The sequence below is a fragment of the Panulirus ornatus genome, chromosome 59 (assembly GCF_036320965.1).
Source record: "Panulirus ornatus isolate Po-2019 chromosome 59, ASM3632096v1, whole genome shotgun sequence".
Taxonomy (NCBI): Eukaryota; Metazoa; Arthropoda; class Malacostraca; order Decapoda; family Palinuridae; genus Panulirus; species Panulirus ornatus.
In genome coordinates, this window is record NC_092282.1 from 2244741 (window position 1) to 2264363 (window position 19623).

The window sequence follows — 19623 nt, forward strand, 5'->3', positions numbered from 1 at the left end:
AATCTTATGAATGAATATAAAAGATCATGAGAGTGAGTATTCTTATTTTATTTGTGTACATAAAGTGGCGCCTTTTATAGTCTGGTGCCACCTGCTCTGTAACCCGCCAGTAGAAGCTTCAGTAATTCCTGACTATATTTCCCATTACAGAGGTTCTAGTTTATATTAGACAAGCTAATCAACTTTCCCTGCATATAAGAAAGTGCCTGGTTCAACTTTTTTCTTTTTGATAAGAGGCATTGCATCGTTTAGTTCACCGTAATAAGCAGTTTATTACTTCTCTGTGATGTGCTTCGCATAATGAAGAATGTCTCAAGAACTAAGATACTTTACAAATTTCCAATCGAGGGCAAACTTTGCTTACTGGTGGACATACTGTAGACAATTATCACATAGTAAGTTTATATAAGTATACTGTTTTTCTCTTGAAAATGTTAGAATTTTTTGGTGACAGCTGCCTAAGGGTAATATTTCGAGAATCGGAATATAATTTATGTTGGGTTGGTTTTCAGTTTTATATACAAATGTGAATCTGGAATGAATCTTGAGTGACTTGATATAAATGACATATAAGATAACTATACAAACAGCTAATTTTAGGTATATTGTCTTGAGGTGAGTGCTACTCGTTAGCCCTACCTAAAAGCAAAAATCTCGTCATTGGCAAAGGAAGTTCAAGAAATGGTGTTTTATAAGTGTATACTCTCTCTCTCTCTCTCTCTCTCTCTCTCTCTCTCTCTCTCTCTCTCTCTCTCTCTCTCTCTCTCTCTCTTTACAGACTGGAAAATGGATATTACACGCTTGGAGTCTGGGAAACGATATCATGTATGATAGTCAGATTTCTAAGTGAGAGTGAGCCCAAAGAGAAAGGTGGATGGACTCTCAGAAGGCTTTTGACACCGTCCGGCTTGTGAGGTTGGTAAAGAAGCTGCATTTTCAGACAGGCATAATGGGAACAATCCCTCGATGAACAGAACGATTTCTTAGTGGAAGGGAACAAAGGTCGCTAGTCATGGGAGGCTAACGAAAAATAGGTTGGTGAAGTGGTGCAAGGCTTCGTCTCGGCACTGTTGTTCAATAAGATCAGTCTTAATGATTGACTAGGACTTGACTCATACCAAGATGTATTGGCGAATGCTGCCAAGGTCTTAAAGAAAGTAAAAAAAAAAAAAATGCATGAACTTGCAAGGGAACCTAGACAAACCTCACAGATGATTTCATGAAAAGCTAATGAAATTCAGCCCGGAGAAATACAAAATACACTAGATTGAGGTACCTGGTATCATCTAGCAGGAAATAAGCCACAGGAATGTCTTGTTGTGAGAGAGATACTTGGGAGTCGACACTGCGCTTAATCTTTTGTCAAGAGTTCAAACTCAGGGGCGTATCTAGGGGAAATAGCCCCTATGGCAAGCACTGAAATTGCGCCCCAGGCTTGATTAGAAATGTACATACATTGGATGTATATGAAAATATATGCAGTGTAATTATAAACTTGAAGAGTTAGGCCAAACTTAAATTTATATAAACAAAGACTTGAAGACTTGTTTGATCTAAATTGTAACGTAGAAGCTGTAATGCAACTGATAGTAGCAAAATATTATTATAGTTGAAAAGTAGGCGAGTTTCGTTTTCATCTCAAAACCAAACCGTTAAAAATGTCAATCGGGCAGCATATGTCAAAACAAACCTGTTGAGTGGCTCCCCCCCCCTCTTCAAGTGGCGCCCGAGGCACTTGTCCTGCCTGCCACACCCTAGATACGCCACTATTACCTTCAATTTTTGGTATTTTTCGCAGAAAATAAGATTTCCTTTCAAAACTCATTTTAAGGAGTATTTTTCGTGCTGAATACGAATCTGATGTTGAAATAACGTTTAGTTCTCTTAATGACACCTAATTTAGCTGTTAAATGAAATCAATGTTAAAATATTTTTGTTCCTTTGCATCTTATTTACTGAGTATGTATCGGTATATGAGAGCATTATGATATATTTTCCATGATTATTTCAAGTATAGAAGTGTTTGAGTATCTTATCTTTCAATTTTAAAACAAAAAGTATTTTGAGCTAAAAATGCATTTTGGCATTTTTCTCAGAAAAAGATTTCCTTTAAAAACTCATTATATGTATTTCTCATGCTAAATACAAATTTGGTGTTATATTATCGTTTAGTCGTCTTATGACATTCATTTAAGCTGTTAAATGAAGCTATTTAAGCTGTTAAATGAAGTCAATTTTTAAATATTTTCTGATCCTTTGCATCGTATTTACTGGGTATGAATCGGTAACAGAATTATGATATATGTTCCATGATCATTTCATGTATAGAAATGTTTGAATATCATGTCTTTAGATTATGAAACAAGTTTTTTTGAGCAAAAAAATCTGAACTATTGCCTGCAATTTTTGGTATTTTTCTCTGAAAAAATATATTTCCTGTTAAGACTCGATGTATGTTTAGTTGTCTTTATAACATTCACTTAAGTTGTTAAATGAAGTCAATTTTAGAATATATTCTGTTCCTTTGTATCGTATTTACAGGGTATGTATCGGGTACTGAGAGCATTATGATATATTTTCCATGATGATTTCAAGTATAAAAAAGTACCTGCACTACCTGCCGTACCCTAGATTCGCCACTGTTCCAACTCAGGAGGATTATAAAGGATACAAACTGCCTATTGACATGCATTGAAATTACATTTAATTACATGGGTCAGGAAATTTTAAAAAAAGCTATTCACTTAAAGAAGCACATGTAATTGATAAAGAAGGTTGAGAGGAGAACAACAGAGATGACACTAGTATTAAGAGAGCTTATTAACATTGAAACCGAGGAAGAGAGAGTTTTAAGAGGACTAAACCCCTCAGATTTCTAAACCAGACTTCTGATGCCGATAGTGAAATGCAAAGACAGAGTAACCTATGTCTCCATTAAGATATTTAGCGAGAAAGGTGTTTGGAAGGTTGTAAAGCAGTAGTGTTTTAGAGTAGCAGTTAAGGAATGAGCCAAGTGATAACATCGTGAATGTTGATTCCTGTTAAAAGTTCAATGGTATGATAGAAGAAAAAGAGTGTAGACCTCCCTCCCCGTGCTGTACAGAGACGTACTTACACATAGATGATTACGCCACTGGAAATCCCAAGGCCTATTGGAAATAACTAATGGCCTGTGCTACAGGTGTTGTTTCTTCAGAGGGATTTCACAGTAAGACGTGCTTTCCACTAACTCAAAAATCCTAAAACAAATTCCCTACACTTACTTCCTTTCATCCACCCTTTTTTATATTTCAATTAAGGACCAACCTTACTGTGAAATTTTGTCTGTGACTGGAGCCTCCAACGTAAAGAATATACAAGCTAAGCCTTGTAGCCATGGGTTGTTAAGGGAAGGTGGTCAGACGAGAGGAGAGGCTCGTGGGATGGACTGGGTCAGAGGAAGGCTGTGGGGAAGGTGGCCATTCCGTACTGAGTCGCTGGATTTGAGCGTTAGTTGGGGAAAGAGGTTCCAGCTCTTGGCAGTACTATTTGCACGTCAATGATAGTGGAGGGTATTTACAAAATGAGAAAAAATGAGGTAAGGTAAGTTGAAGGTAAGGAAATGATGTAGAAATAGCTGTGAAACCCTATGATATAAGGAAGGAGGAAGTTGTAGTTGTGATGCGTGCTTATGTTTATAGATGGATGCTCCCTGGAGAGCTGTTTCAGAGGATATAGTGTCACTGTTGAAGGTGAAGACAAACTGATTGGGCAGTTGTGTACGGGGATGAGTAGCTGACAACACAAATGTGGGAGGGAGAAGCTTATGTGTATGGTTGGTAAGATTGTTTTTTGTCAAATGAGCGTCATGTTATTATAAGACACTATCGTGGACTGAAGATTAATCAACCAACACACCACAATCCCCAGGATCGCCATAACAGAAAACAGGTGGGATAAGTGTGTGATGTTCTGACAATTCAGCTTGCTATGAATTAGATACATTCTTGTTAGATATGAACCCATCTGGTTATGTTGGTTTTCTCAATTAACAGCGGATCACGAAATACTGAAAGAGTGGAGAGAGATTTGTACAGGCATTTTTTGCAAATGACCCGTATTCAAACATCTTACGTGTGTGATTTTCAATAAATTGGTTTGAAAGTATATGATGATAGTCATGCATAGACTGTAGTTTTTCCTCATTTATTACACAGAAAACGATATGGATGGGTTGCTTAACTTGCGGATATTTCTTTTCATCTTGTTGCCTCCACTTGTACACCAGTAATGAGTCTATCTGCCTGGCGAGTGTCGCACACCGGACTGCGGATTGCATCTACGTATTTCAAACTTTTCCATTAATCTCCCCATGCCATTCGGTTCGTTCCCAGTTTGTCTCGATTTGTTGTTTTCTGTCAGTTTGTTTCTCCAATAAACTAGTTTTCAATTTCTCCACATATTAAGTTTTCCGCCACTTGATAGGCAACACCCAACTCGAGAACACTGTATAAAAGAGATAAAAAGAAGAGCGGAGTTTCATTGTCAATATGGAAATTTATATTTTGATGTCAGAGCAAATAGGATGTATTTTTTTAAACTTGAGCAAATATTGTTTGCCACTAATCAATACCTGCATGGTAGGATAAACCGGTGGCACAGCAGCAACTGACGACGAAAACCACTGGGAAATAGCTTTCTCTGGGATATATTTATGCTTCTCGAGCCAAGCTTGGCTTGCTATATATAGCAAACGCTGCCTCTTTTCTTCTACCGTGATTGCTTCTTTAGTAAATGATTACATGACGTATGAGTATGCAAAGTATTATAAACACAACTACTGCATGACTGTGGGGTAGTGAAATTTCTGGTAGAGCGCCTAAATAGAATTTGTTCGTTATTCAATGAAAACAAATTGGAAGTGTTGTTCCTACATGAGCGAGTTGCCTGTTGGCTTGTTGGCAGGGTGGAGTGTGTGGGTGACCCTGGTTCTGCCACCAGTGCCACGGGCCTTCTTTAGGGTCATTTTATACTAAGGAGTGTTGACCTAAGTGACATTGTCATCACAACTGCCTTAGGGACTTGGCAAATGGACCTCTTTTATTTACGATCTGGCATTGTTCAGCGAGCCTCCTACTGTGTTGTCAGCAAACAAATATTTCATTAATTTGCGTTGCTTGCAAAGTGATAGTTACGTTTTCAGTACGTTTCAGGTCCCTCACAATGAATACAAACAGACATCTGGTCAATGTTGATGGTTTACTTCATTCGAGCAAATAATTTCTTGTGTGGAAAAAGTGAAATGAAGATTTGCGGGACTCTTGCATGGTAAAAGCTTCAACCCTTGGTGAACTCTTCTTTAGAGACCATATCCATTGCCATGGCTCAGACTCTAACCAGCCGCCTGTTCTATTATCCTCTTGGACTATCGTGTCGCTCTATCAAAATTTCGTATGTCGATTGTGTAAGGACCACTGTGGTAAGGAACTTTGCAATTCTAACAATATAACGAAGAAATCTCCAGCAGGAGGCGATCGAGTGTTCTTCAGAAGAAAGCGACTAAAGTCTACCACATCAGGGTTACCACGACAGCCTAGTATGTATGTATAATTACCTGGTTGTATGTATGTATACTTGCCTGGTTGTATGTGTATAGTTAGCTGGTTGTATGTATGTATAGTTACCTGGTTGTATGTATGTATTTTGTGTGAACGGGGAATTTTTTTCTCTGGGATTCTGTTTCCCTTTCATTTTTAGATATTATATTACTAACACTGGAAAGAATGATATGGCACAGGTTTAATGGTAAGATACAGTCCACCTCTTGCTTCTTATATCCAAATTTCATTTAAAGAAAACTCAAACCTTGTTTGCAAAACGGTATTTTAGAGGAGGAAAATATTCATTTTACTCTCAAGTGTTGTTGCTGTTTTAGAACCACTGGAACTGTCTTCCGACTTTTGTTGCGGTATAGTTCTATTGAGTAGCTACCTAAGGTCGAGACGGCAAAGAATTAGGATAATTAATGTGCCATGGTTGTCCCGCAGGTTGGAGGCTCGGTGGGCGGGCCAGTAGTGGGCGGGCCTTAATGGGCGTGAGTGATGCCACTACCATCGCCCTACCGTAACCCCGGACGCTGGCGGGCGGTCGTTTTCCAGCGGGAGGTTCGACACGGCACCGCAGGTGAGGCCATCCCAACTCCACTTGATTGAAGGTTACTCTCTCTCTCTCTCTCTCTCTCTCTCTCTCTCTCTCTCTCTCTCTCTCTCTCTCTCTCTCTCTCTCCTCCTCATAACCATTCAGCAAGAAGCATCCTGATGGAGTGAGTTCTTCATAACTTCACAACTTTCTATCTTGGAGATGCTCTAGGCTGCCATACTAGCCTACCTGACCTTCTAGGGGTAAACGTCTATGAATTATTGCGCACGGCTGCGTAACTCAAGGATAAACAATTTATCTTACAGCCAAGGTGCATGTTACCCCCTGATAATTAAGTCCATGGTTGTTGTCCAGCATTATACCATAAAATCTGTCGTGACTTATATTCTGTAAGGTGTGATTTGATGAAAATTTTCGAGCTGGATGAAAGTCCTGAATTATCATTGCCTTAGCGGCAGGAGTGTCAGATGTCACAGTATGCCTTGCATGTGCTTCATCTACAAGCCCGCTTCATCTACATTGTTTCCAGCAAAGCTTTAGTATATCTCTTTACACACACACACACACACACACACACACACACACATATATATATATATATATATATATATATATATATATATATGTGTGTGTGTGTATGTGTGTGTGTGTGGAATGATTTGACAATAAGGCGTTCACTGATCTTTTTACAGACTAAACTCAGTCTTGTATCTATGATGAGCCTGAAGCTGTAAGGTGTCTGCAATGCAGCATATCATGTAGGCCGGAGTACATAGTTTTGTCTGTCATCCCTCCTTACTACTGCACACCAGTACTTGTGAAGGAGGCTGTTGAACCACTGCCCCGCTGAGCCTCACCCCTGCTACCTCCTATCTGCAGGGTGTCTGCTGTCTCTGGTGCTGCTAGCGCCGCTGCTGGTAAGGACGTGGGGCCTGGGTCGTGTGGTGGCTGCCGTCCTACTGTACAGCTGCCTCCTGGTCCCCGCCCTCACCAACTACTTCTCGGCCTCCAGGCTGTTCTTACGTCTCCTCCGCTCCATCCAAAATGTCGCCTCGCCACCGCGGTATATCAGCCTTTCCTCCACCACATATCTAACATGCTACTTCAAGTCTCTTTCTGTTTCCTGTGTCTCCGTCTCACTATATGTGTCTCTTCATGTGTTTCCCTTGTCTGACTATCTGTGTCTGTATGTACGTCCAAACATCAATCTGTTTTGTCTGGTCTATCTGCCCTTGTATTTTTTTTTTTTATCAATGTATCTAATTTATTTATGCATGTCTGTAACTCTCCAAGATAAATTTTATTTCCCTTCAGATTAAACTTTATCGTTGATTATTATTTTGTGATGATATATAAAGCATTTATAATGAGGTGGATAAATGAATAACAACAAGTTGTTAGGCCACTTTGTTGTACTTGGACAGCTTTACACGTTGTAGTTTTAACGATGACTGTTTGACTCCAACATATTTTTTCGTATATCCTTACTGTTCCCTCTCTTCCGTGGATTACTTTTCGTTAGATCTGAAGGTAAACGAAGTAGTGTGGAGTGCAACTTTGATCATTAATTTAAGGTATCTCTAATTAGAGGATGAGTATGGTAATCTCTTAATTGTAACGTAATGAGATAGTTGGCCTTGCTAATTACCAAACTAATTTCACTTAAGAAATCATTTAAAGAATTTAAGTTTTTACTTAAAAGGAATAAATTGTTGTTTATATAAGTAAGTCGGATTAAACATTGTAGTAAAATTGATAAAAGGTTTGCTGTGCTATGTTTGCAGTATATTTACGTAATGTAGTTAAACATTATATTTACATCAGGTGTTGATTACAGTGTTCACTTTATTCCATGTATGATTATGGGAATGCATGAAACTTGCCAGTTTATCAGGAGAGATAGAAGACATGGTTGTGGAGAAATGTGTGTGTGTGTGTGTGTGTGTGTGTGTGTGTGACAGAAGAGAGTGGGAGGGGAGGGTAGACCAGACTGTTGTAAGAAGAGCATGTGTGTCCTAATAGGACATGACAGCCCTGTCCTCGTGCACTGTTGCCATGATTACGATTGAGAGCCCCGCCCGCCTGCAGTGTTACCATGACCAGGATATAAAAGCATAATTGCCTTGATTAGGATATGAGAGTGCCACGAAAAAACTGTATTACCATGGCTACGACATGAGAGCCCCGCCCACCTGCAGTGTTACCATAGGATGGAGATGAGAGCCCATCCTACTTACAATATTGCCATAGCCAAAACATGAGCGCCGTTCCTATATGCAGTATTGCTATAGCCAGGACTTGAAAACTAGGCCCACCACCAGTGTTACCATGACATGAGACTTACTCACCTGCAGTGTTACCATCTCACACACACACACACACACACACACACACACACACACATCAGTATCGCCGGCTGACACCACTACAAAGTTTAGTTTGTGTGTGTGTCAACCCAAGCTGACGACCAAATCATACTGTTGTGAGGACACACTGAGCGATTGGAATTAAACGTAAACTGATCTGAAAAATTTTGTTGATATATCACCGCCTGACAGAAACCTGCTCTACCAAAGAGGGAAATAACGTTGAAGTGGTGGCTGAAAAATTTTGTTGATATATCACCGCCTGACAGAAACCTGCTCTACCAAAGAGGGAAATAACGTTGAAGTGGTGGTTTGTTGTGTCGTGAGAAGACAGCAACAGTATAGTGGATCGCTGGTTTAACTTGCCTCACCGATAAAGATCTTGACCAACGTCGGGTTATATCTTATAGTGACCTTCATGGCAGGTGGCAGAACACGTCTCCGTCAAGGTCATCAAGGGTGAAAGAACAAGGAGTAAAAGATATTAGAATTTAAACAAATTTCCTTAATCAGGTTATAGAAGGAGGAAAGGAAGAGGAGAATCCTTCAGCTAAGTTGCTAGGGAGGGAAGTGTCGTCACATAACGGTCAATCCTCGAGTAAGGGGATACAGTACAGTTGGTGTATCCTGCAGGTGGTGGGGGAGGGCGTGAGGCTATGCCATCAGCCCCCTGGCTCATCCTGCTGGTGTTGGCTCCCTACCTGCTGTACCTGCTGCGGGCCCGGCCCTTGCTTATGCTGCCGGTGGTCCTCTTCTACGTGGGCGTCGTCCTGCCCATAGCCCTCCGACCCCAGCTACCCCAGGGCTCTCTCCTAAGCCTCCTCAGGGCCCTGCTGGCTCTGTTCACCAGGCGGTGAGTTGCTCTCCACGACCCTTAGGGGCTCTAGTTGATGATATGATGGGTATCTCTCAAGAGCCCTGAGGGTTTTGTTGATGACATGCTGTATAGTTCCATGGAGCCCTGACGGTCTGTTGATGGCATGTGGTTGGCTGCTCTAAGCCCTCATGACCCCCATGCATAAAGATGTGATTGGCTCTCGAGGATCATAGCAACCCAATCCTCAGGGCCAGTGTGGCTTTTCTGATGTGAATCCTCAGGGTCAGGTGACCTGTAGGTCGTGGTGATCCCTGGCGTGTGATGACCTGTGATGGGTCACGAGAGTAATTAATGTTGAGAGAGAGAGAGAGAGAGAGAGAGAGAGAGAGAGAGAGAGAGAGAGAGAGAGAGAGAGAGGCGTGGTACTGGTTGATGCAGGTAGGGGGACCCGAATCTGGACGGATCTGTAGTGTGCCTCATGGTCAGTAACGCTGACCACTACACCACGGAGGCCCATTATGTCCCTAATGACCTATTTTCTTGAATGATGTTCCTTGATAACCATGAAACCAAAGCTTTAGGTCCTGAACTCGGTGATGACGAAGAATTTTGAGAAGAGAAAAAGGTATCGGTAAACAAGAGAGTAATAAACTAGTACGTTATATATATATATATATATATATATATATATATATATATATATATATATATATATATATATATATATATATATATATTGACTAAAGTCTGACGCCAATAGCATTATAATTAATGTGCCAATGGGCTATTATTTTTTCAGCAGTTTTTGTTTTCTATTAAGGTGTCTCTCCTGTGTGAGTAGCGGGCCCTGAACGGCGGGTACTGACCACGCCGCCCTTGACTCCCGTAGGTCGACCTTCTACACTAGCCTGACGGTGTCCCTTGGTTCAGCGGTTTCTCGGGCGGCGTATTGGGTCGGCGCCTTCGTCAGGCAGGTCCTGCGGTGTCTGCTGAAAGCCATCACGATGCCCTTCGTCTTCATCTTCGGCTGCGTCGTCCCTGTCCTCCACGCCGTCTACCTGGCCTTCGACGGCTTCAGGATCACCAGTAACCAGGTGAGTGCGGCCCGGCCCGTCTAACAGCACTTCACCATCTGCACCACATGTAGGGACACTCTTACACTGGCGCAGGCTTGTTTATGTATTTGTTTTGGCTTCGACAATGTGGCCAAACCGGACATCATTCACACTCGTGCGCTCAGTCCCCAGCAACGACCATTACAGGCTGGATCTGTAAATGGTTCCAACGCAGGACGTTAGTAACAGCCTGTGTTATTATAGACTTCAACACTGGCCGTCACATGCTCGGCCCTACAGTCCCCCCCACCTGCACAGCACGAGAGGAACCGCTGCGGTCGTGGCCGCTGGACCGCTAACTCCTTCATGATGAAATGGAATGGAAAGTAGCGAGTTTGGGTTTCCATACCCCCAGCGGAGACTGTGATCTACTTGATCACAACTACGACCCTTGAGTAGGACGGTAGGTACCTTTGGGTATGATGGCTTGGCCTTTGGCCTGAGCTCTAAGGGTCAGGTCAAAGGCCAGGCCATCGTCCATGCCCAAGGGTGGTCGTCCCGTCGTGCTCAAAGGATTAAGGAAACCCCGTGGTACACAGGCTGGCGCCAAGACGGGCTAGCCAGCCCTTGAGAGACACTTCCCAGACCAGTGTGTGTGTGGCAGGGCTGTCCGGCCAGCACTTGAGGCAAAAAGACTTGGGTACAGACTCGGTGAGGAGATACATAACAGGCCTCTTATGAGGTGTTCTTCCTAAGATCATCGACTGGTGATTCGTTACCTTACTACGTCTATGAACTGTTAACGTTGATAGACTTACTTGGGGGATTTGTCTAGGGTTGCTGGATGGACTGGGCTGCTTGTAACAAGGACGACAACAAGACGATAAGCCCCCAGAGCTCAGTGGTGTGGTACACTATGGTGCCCTCCTTACGGTGGTGAGGTAAGATGTAGTATCTTCTTGCAGTTGTGTATGTAGTAAGATGAGGTTTCCTTCTGTAGGTGGTGTATTAAGGTGTGTTCTGCAGGAGGTGCAGTAAGGTGTGTTCTCCTGCAGGAGGTGTAGTATGGTGTGTTCTCCTGCAGGAGGTGTAGTAAGATGTGGTCTCCTCCTGTAGGAGGTGTAGTAAGGTGTGGTCTCCTGCAGGAGGTGTGGAAAGGTGTGTTCTGCTGGTGGTGTAGTAAGGTGTGTTCTCCTGCAGGTGGTGTTCTTCCTGATGATGCAGCAGTTGATGACTCCCCTGGCCCACCTGACGGCGCTCTACTTCCTCCTCTTCTACACCGTCTTGCACTACATCCACAAGGCGCTCTTCGTCAGTATTGTCCCCATACCTTCCATCCTCGTGTGTGTGTGTGTGTGTGTGTGTGTTGGTTTGAGATACATTCACAAAGTTGTAGTCTTGAAATATTTTACCGTCGAGAATTTCCTTTAGAGAAAACCAAAATAATTCGTCCATATATAAAATGTCCAAAATTTGATTATATTTATTTCAGATTTATGTATGTGATGATATGAGTGAGTGACCAATGTATCTCTTGTATGGTGCGTGTGATTAATGTAGCTGTTGGTCGCTGCATGTTGCAGACTCGGCAGTGGGTGCGGCTGGTGGAGACGACGCGGCTGCGGGAGGATGTGGCTCGCCTCACGGCATGGTATGTGGCCGCCAGGCTGGGGAAGGGGGTCGCCATGTCCTTCGTCCTGGTCATGTTCACACTGCAGTTCAACCACGTGGAGCCTGACCTGCTGTATATGGCCGTCACTTTCCTCTACTTCGTCATTACTCAGAGGAAATGGACAGGTGAGTGGCTGGACGGGTGAGGGGCAGGACGGGTGAGAGAGATACGTAGAGGGATATGGGAGTCTTAGGGATGTATGTATACATGGGCGGTGTGTGTGTGTAGAGGCCGGGAGAATTATACTTGTATGATGCAAACGACAGCAAATTTCTGGAGCCTTCAAGAGGTGGTTCATAATACCAGACTTACTAAACCAACTGCGGCAACAATGAGAAACATTTTCGATTTTACTCAGTTCAAATTTTGATTTTGAGACATCAGTGTTATACACACGATTCATTTATTCGTTAAGTGTTGGAAATGACACTACTAATTGTGCAACACATTATCGAGATTTAACGAAAGAAAGAAAAAAAAGTAATTAGACTTTTGACCTGACCCTTACCAAACTCAAAGGTCACGCTGTCGCACCTTAATGTCGTACCGTTGTGCTGAAGGGTCGTACCGTCGTACCCAAGGGTCGGACCACCGAAACAAAAGATTCGTATGGTCGTACCCAAGGGTCGAGCTCGGCAGGTGACCTACCACCTCCTACAAGGCAAGGTCTTTCAAGAGGAGGTAGGGTGATAGGCAGGGCGGGTGGTGGGTGATGGTGCGGGACGCTTGTGATCAGGGCTTTAGGTCTGGCTCAGGAGTCGGCCAGTCTACTACGTGCAGGTCTGCCGATATATGCGTATATATATATATATATATATATATATATATATATATATATATATATATATATATATATATATATATATCAGACCTTTCCTGCTGTATGTAGGAGTCACATGTGTGGTGATGTGTACTGCTCTCCTGCACGATATGATTTGAGTCCAATTTTAAATTGTTTGGTCTGTAACCTTTGGTTAATTATATATATATATATATATATATATATATATATATATATATATATATATATATATATATATATATATATATATAGTAAATGCATTTTCGTGATGGCGTTTAAGGTCCTATCCTGTTTTTCCATATTTTAGTGTGTTTATTGTCTGATCGTACATATAGCAAGCACTTTCCTTGTCTGCAAGTGTAAGGTGCTACTGACGCGAACCCTGGCATCCCCCTCAGGCAACGAGCGCATAGTGTCGTTCATCCGGGCTCTTCGATTAGATCTGCTGGAGGAGGAGGAGGAGTTCTGGGTACCATTGCTGCTGCGTGGGGTGCCCCTGGCGGCGTCGGCGTGCACTGCGGTGCTCCTGGCGGCGGCGTCCAGCCCGAGGCTGGTGGTGGTGGCGGCCTACACCAACCTGCTGGTGCCGGGGCAGCTCCTACGGCAGGAGTACATGACACACGCCACGCAACACATTGTCCTCTCCACCAAGTGCAGCAGAGCCACGCCGCAGGTGAGTCAGCTCTCTGTCCCTCATCACATTATGAGGGGAAACACGTCTCTCCCTCATCATGTTGAGGGGGAAGCACGTCTCTCCCTCATCACGTTATGAGGAGGAAACACGTCTCTCCCTCATCACGTGATGAGCGGGAAACACGTTTCTCCCTCATTACGTTATGAGGGGAAAACTCGTCTCTCCCTCAGTAAGTTATGAGGGGAAACACGTCTCTCCCTAATCACGTTGCGAGGAGGAAACACGTCTCTCCCTCATCACGTTATGAGGGAGAGAAGTGTACTTTAAAAGTAATGTAAACTTCTTATGGCAGTAGCATTTATGTGTTACCGGACTCCGCTTACTTGTTGTTACACCGCAAATGAAAAGTAGCACTTGACGAGGGTATCACTGGGGGTGCTGGCTCGTCAAAGAACTTCTCACTTCAAGGGAGTCTGTAGTTCCCTGCTACTGAAGGAGCGCATCATTGGCCTGCAGGATCGTTTAGTTGTAAATTCTTCGCAAAGATTTGTAAACTTTATCAGAATACAATGAATGGTTGTATTTATAAAGTGCCGGATAAATGTTGTAGGAATGCCTTACTTGTACTTAACCATCTCCCACTTTATATAGTCTACAAGAGGTAGACTATATACCGGATATTATTCCGTCGTTGTAAACTGATGGTTTTGATGTTGGAGGTGAACCACTCGATGGCTGAGAAAGGTCTATCAAACGTGGACAGGAGAGGCTGACCAGCACACAAGAGGAAATATATATGTACGCATTACGTCAAGTTGGGATTGTCGCTAGCAGTGAACAGTGTCGTGGTCAGTGCACTGTATGAAGATAACAGTGCTTCAGTGCACACCCTCTCTTTCGAGACGACCTCACGTCTGGCACAACACACACTTCTACCTGAAGGAGGTAACTGCGCTACAGAAAGGCACGGGCCAGGCCCTGTCTGTGCCAGTAATGGCATCCTGAGCGCAGACACACACACACACACCCGACCTGTGCCACTAATGGCCAACCCCAGGAACGTACCCTAACTTGGTCCAGACGAATCTTTCCACACACACACACACACACACACACACACACACACACGCATCAGAAGGACCTTCCGTGTAGCGAGAGTGTATGTGGTCATGCAGTTATCATGGACAGCCACAGGAGGTGTTTCAGATGTGCCGGTTGTTGGTTATAACTTGAGGGTGTGGGTCTTGATGCGCCAGGCAGTCGATAAGGTTAAAGCCGAGATAACGACCCCAACCCACACCAACGTTTCCCTCGATCTTCATGCGTCCGCATTCCCCCCCTCCCCTCTTTTTTCCCTTCCCACAAATACTCGAGGACACACGACGTGCATGAAGGTCGTCCTATCACACTACATCCAAGCAGATAATGACCTTATCGGAGGTGCACGCTTGGGTCCACCCTCCCGCGCGCGCGCGCCCCGCCGCCAAGACACAAAAGCCAAACTGACAATGAAATACTCCAAGTGAACACAATACTCTCTTCTTCCTCCTCCTCCTCCTGTTTGACTTGGGGGGGGGGGGGACCACCGAGGCTGTCCTCACACCCCCCCCTCCCCCCTTGCAATGCCCAAGAGTAATGTCGCTGTGCCACCTCGAAGTGACAACTCTGGGTACATTCCGGCGTGACCTGTGACCCTGCGCGAGGGGTCACGTGCCGTCATGCCTTAGTGTCGTATGGTCGTCGTGTACCGGGAGTCGTTTGTCTCGTTCAAGAGCTCAAAACAATAGCGCCAGTTCAGAAAGATAAGTTCCGTCACTACGATCACAAAATAAAGATAATCCATCGCTTTTAAGGATCCTTCTTGCACCCTCCTGAACTTAGGATCGTGATTCCTATCACGTCTGCTTTAATACCAGAGTGGCGATGGTCATATGTTCGTCATTACTGTGTTGTTTTCCCTGGAGACTTCCTCGTAATAACAGCCGTGAGCTGCGTAGGCCTTAGCTTCACTCACATCGAGAGAGACTGAGCTGTAATTGCTGGTGTGTGGTGTGTAGCAGGAGCCTGGCGCCACACGAGCCTGGCTTACTGGTTATGTAGTGGCCAACTCTTGCGCTGTGGCTAAATACATGTATAGGATTACTCTGTGTGTTGTGTGTGTGTGTGTGTGTGTGTGTGTGTGGTTATAAATGATAATCTTATTTGCAGAATTTTTCATAAATAACTCTCTCCGGCAGGAGGCCTCAAGCCACTCGCCATGCCCTGTGTGCCTGGAGGACCTGCGTCAGGCGCGGGTGACGCCCTGTGGCCACTACTACCACGTCGCATGCCTCAGGAGGTGCCTGCTGATGTCCCCGCTCTGTCCGCTCTGTAAGCAGGTCATCTAGGGCGCCGCCGGGGCCCCCAGCCTACATCATGCTGGACAGGGGAACCTGTGAAGCCGTTGATGGCTCCCGAAGGTTTAGTGGACGGAGTGAACAGCATAGTGATGACGTCCTGGGAGTGATGACGTCCTAGGAATGATGACGTCATAGTCTCAGAGTGTGGCAGGTAAGGTTGAGCTGCTTCACGTCAGGCTGGGTGGGATCGGTTGGTCAGGATACATGTTGTGGCTAGGCTAGGAGTCGTCTTGGGTCCCCAGGAAATGGTACATCGTTTGCAGGTCATTCAAATGTCATAACGACCACTATGGACATTACTCCTCTTCAATAGATCGTCAAGTGTTCGTGTAAATATATGACTACGGCAATAAAGAAATTACAATGAATTTGGTGTAGTTTCTTCCCGAGGATCGACCAGCTTTCGTTACCCAGTATGGTTTGAGCCAAGAACACATCACTGATAACCATGTGAGCTTAGGACACAACAACTGATCATGTGAGCTAAGAACACAACACTGATGACCATGTGAACTTAGGACACAACAACTGATAATGAGCTAAGAATATGCAGAATGATAACCTGGCAACGTGGGTAGTAGGTTGTGGTAATGTGTTGTTACCCGGAGCATGGTTTATAACAGTTGTAGCTGTTTTTACATGGAGCATGGTTATGGTAACAACCATTACGGAGCGCACTAACAACTGTTGTTACGCAGAGCTTGGGTTATCATAGGTGTTATCATGTACGATTTGGTAATCCGTAGTTTTATATATACCTAAGATTCTACAAACTGTAGTTTTATTAACAGCAGTTTCCTAATCTGTAAAGGTTCATTAAATGATAGTTTTACAACGAGACACCCGTATCTTAGCCAACAATCACTGAACTGTATTTTGTAAATATATACACCACATGGTGATTTTATTCCAGCTATGATTATACATGGCATTCGTCACGCAACACATCTTTAAGACCGAATATAAGTGCACTTTGTCGTCCATTGATAATAATAAAAAAAAAAAAAGACGGCAAATTTTGTGCAACACCAGATAAACCGTTTTTTTATTTTTATTTTTTATCCCAAACCTAACGAGATTTTTTTTTTTCGCCGTCAAACTTTGGTTTTAATGACCCAACAAACGTGATGTTTATAGTCAGTATCAAATGTTTTCTAATGGCCATTACTACTGGTACAGTTGTAACGACTAGGAGTTGATATGCCATGTTTTTATTTTTATAGGGTCAGATAAATCAAAAATTCTTAATTTCTTTTTAAACCCAATTAAACTTTTCCCGAATTTCTTGTTCCGTTAAACGCGATCGGAAGTTCCTTCCATAAACATTTAAGTTTAGCTGACGGAGGAATGTAACCCGATCGCGCTATGCCTCCTATTTACCGATATCAGTAATGCTCTTAGAACTGTGGTTTACATAATTCATGAACTAGTGATTGATGACTTCACTTATGCAAAACCTAATCATGAAAGTTTTTTTCCTATAGCAGGTCCCGTGTCTTTGATATATGACTTGAAATGTTTGATTTTCATTAACCCAATTTTTTTTTCATTGGTTTTATGTTTTTAGAACAGATAAACGATGTCACATACGCCGTATAATATATGATCTGTCGCTCAGGTCTAGTCAAAGCGTAGGATTTATCATTCGGCTCCACATAAGAGCGTATCATTTTGTTTGCGTCCCAAAGCCTATGGCGTCCTGTGTCTGGAACAGATATAATGGTGTTGACATTATCAGGGTCATGTAAAGCCTCACTCCCACCATCGAAATCTTGTGGGGGTCATTCTCCATCACTGCCTTCACTGTCAGGGGTCATTGACGTATGACGACCAATTGGGGAAAAAAACTTCATTACCCTCTGGTGTTCAAGATAATTCCAAGACCATACATACACTTGCTCACTGTGTGTATACTCATTATAGTCCTTGGCTTTTCGCTGTACGTAGGTGTACAATATAATTTATTCATTTGCTTCGCTTTACATACTGAGTGATATTATCCTGCACGGAGAAATGTGTGTTTAACATGCATCGGTAAAACATGAGGAAAACATTATTGTATCAAACACTGCCACGATGAGGCAGCCACATCCCAGGCATCACCATCCTGGCCAGCCTCTTCCATAATCCAGGCCAGTACGCAAGATGGCCCTGGTCAGCCTCTTCCATGCCCCTGGCCAGTCCTCATCCAGGCCAGTACGCTAGATGGCCCTGGTCAGCCTCTTCCATGCCCCTGGCCAGTCCTCATCTAGATGACCCTAGCTAGCCCTCTTGATTATTTTATCCACCACCCTTGATGACTTGGCCAGCATCCTTTCATGCCCCTGGCCAGTACTCTCAGTGGTCCTGGCCAGCACCCTTTATGCCCTTGCCTAGTAAATATGGTGACCATGATGCTCCGACCTGGCGGCACAGGGAAGGGTTGGCGGTCGCAGGCCAAGGATGGCAGCAGTAGGGTAAGGATGACAGCAGTAAGGTAAGGCTGGCGGCAGAAGGGTAGGGTAGGGTCGGCGTGGCGCAACAGATGGCGCTGGGGAGTCATCTCGGCAGCCGACAGGTTGTGAGGCCGCGTCGTGTCAGTTGGATTGTAGTGGTCTGTGTGTAACGTAGTGTTGCGCTCTCTTCCAGCCACACTCTTGGATACTTACACCCTTCAGGTAGGTCTTCCTCGCTCGTACTTCACTCTGACAGTTCCCTACAAGGAGGCACAGCGTAGGAAAAATGGCGGGGAAAATAATTGCATGGAACACGACGTGGGATTTATTTGTTTATATGAGTTTGAAATTGTCTATTTGGTGAATACGACAAAGCAGGTAAAGATGAGAGCGGAACTCCGTAGAATGAACTGTGTTCGCCCAGAACTGAATAATTCCCTGTAATATTGAAATCAATGTATAAAGTGGCGGTGGGATTAGTTGAGGTGGGCGGGGAGAAGAGAGGAGCTGGCATAGTGGTGGGGGCAGGTGGTATGGACCCGGGCAAGGTGGTCTTGGTACCGGGGTTGGTAGTAACGGTCCCCAGGCGATACCTCGGCCACATGCACACACCCCACCCACCGCCCCTCCCTCTTCCTCGTTACACTCCATGTTTTACTCATCTCGACTCTAAAGCATCGGTTCATTATCATCCTGCCGCTGTTTCCTACTGCCTAAATTTCCTGCCCCTCCCTGATCTATTATCATGGCTTGGCTACACGCCTGCTGCCCTCCCGTTAAACTCTTAGTTTCATCATTTATGTCACAAGCAGCTTTTATATCCTTTCTTGATGTGTTAGTGTTCGTATAGCTTCTTACCCAAACGTTATCCTTATTTTGTCCTTTTCTCCCCACCTTTGCCAATCCTCTGCTCCACCCCCCACCCCATCCGTTCACCTATGCTGGTGTATAAATGTGGCTTTGTTTCCCACATCCCACTAATTATGCATCATCCACCCCTTTAAAACCCCCATTCGTATACCCTTCCCCAGACCACTGAATGAAGCACTCTGCTTCCTGACCTAACACGGGTCATCATCGTATGTAAAGCGGACGTAAATTTGTGGTCATGAGTTACGTAACATGAGGCATAGGTGGTGTGTCTAGGTGTACAGGGAAGTCCCACAGATTAACATTGTTGTACCTGGAGAGGTTGCTTATCACTGTGCATACCTGGTGGCTAGTGAGGTCTGACCCGTCCCAGTGGTGTTGTATGGCTGTTGCTGTCTTAAATTGGTGGATAGATAAATAGATAGCTAAATAGAT

At 44.0% G+C, this 19623-nt stretch overlaps 2 protein-coding genes across 6 annotated transcripts in view; both read left to right on the forward strand.

Moving 5' to 3' along the window:
* Window positions 1–96: 96 nt before the first annotated feature.
* Window positions 97–16251, forward strand: LOC139767245 (uncharacterized). 5 transcript variants are annotated; one of them, XM_071696398.1, is made up of 8 exons: window positions 97–395; window positions 6027–6162; window positions 7018–7201; window positions 10211–10415; window positions 11577–11687; window positions 11960–12173; window positions 13249–13523; window positions 15722–16251. In XM_071696398.1, exons 2-8 carry the CDS (start codon window positions 6081–6083, stop codon window positions 15869–15871), a joined length of 1221 nt encoding a protein of 406 aa, XP_071552499.1. In that variant the 5' UTR covers window positions 97–395; window positions 6027–6080; the 3' UTR covers window positions 15872–16251. The 5 variants fall into 5 exon arrangements, with proteins under 5 accessions (XP_071552499.1, XP_071552496.1, XP_071552497.1 ...); XM_071696395.1 differs by lacking the exon at window positions 97–395 and adding an exon at window positions 4938–5579; XM_071696396.1 differs by lacking the exon at window positions 97–395 and adding an exon at window positions 4938–5575.
* A 2149-nt stretch (window positions 16252–18400) lies between these two features.
* Window positions 18401–19623, forward strand: part of sigmar (Tumor necrosis factor alpha-induced protein 8-like protein sigmar) — a 62174-nt gene continuing 60951 nt past the window's right edge. Inside the window, exon 1 of the mRNA XM_071696422.1 lies at window positions 18401–18540. The gene's annotated coding sequence lies outside the window, so the exon portion shown is untranslated. The remainder of the gene's footprint in view (window positions 18541–19623) is intronic.

Excerpts from the sequence above, each read along its gene's own strand:
- LOC139767245 (XM_071696398.1), top strand. The coding sequence starts at position 6,081 with ATGCCACTACCATCGCCCTACCGTAACCCCGGACGCTGGCGGGCGGTC. Across the intron at positions 11,688-11,959 it reads ACATCCACAAGGCGCTCTTC|ACTCGGCAGTGGGTGCGGCT; the intron begins GTCAGTATTGTC and ends TGCATGTTGCAG. Across the intron at positions 13,524-15,721 it reads GCAGCAGAGCCACGCCGCAG|GAGGCCTCAAGCCACTCGCC; the intron begins GTGAGTCAGCTC and ends TCTCTCCGGCAG.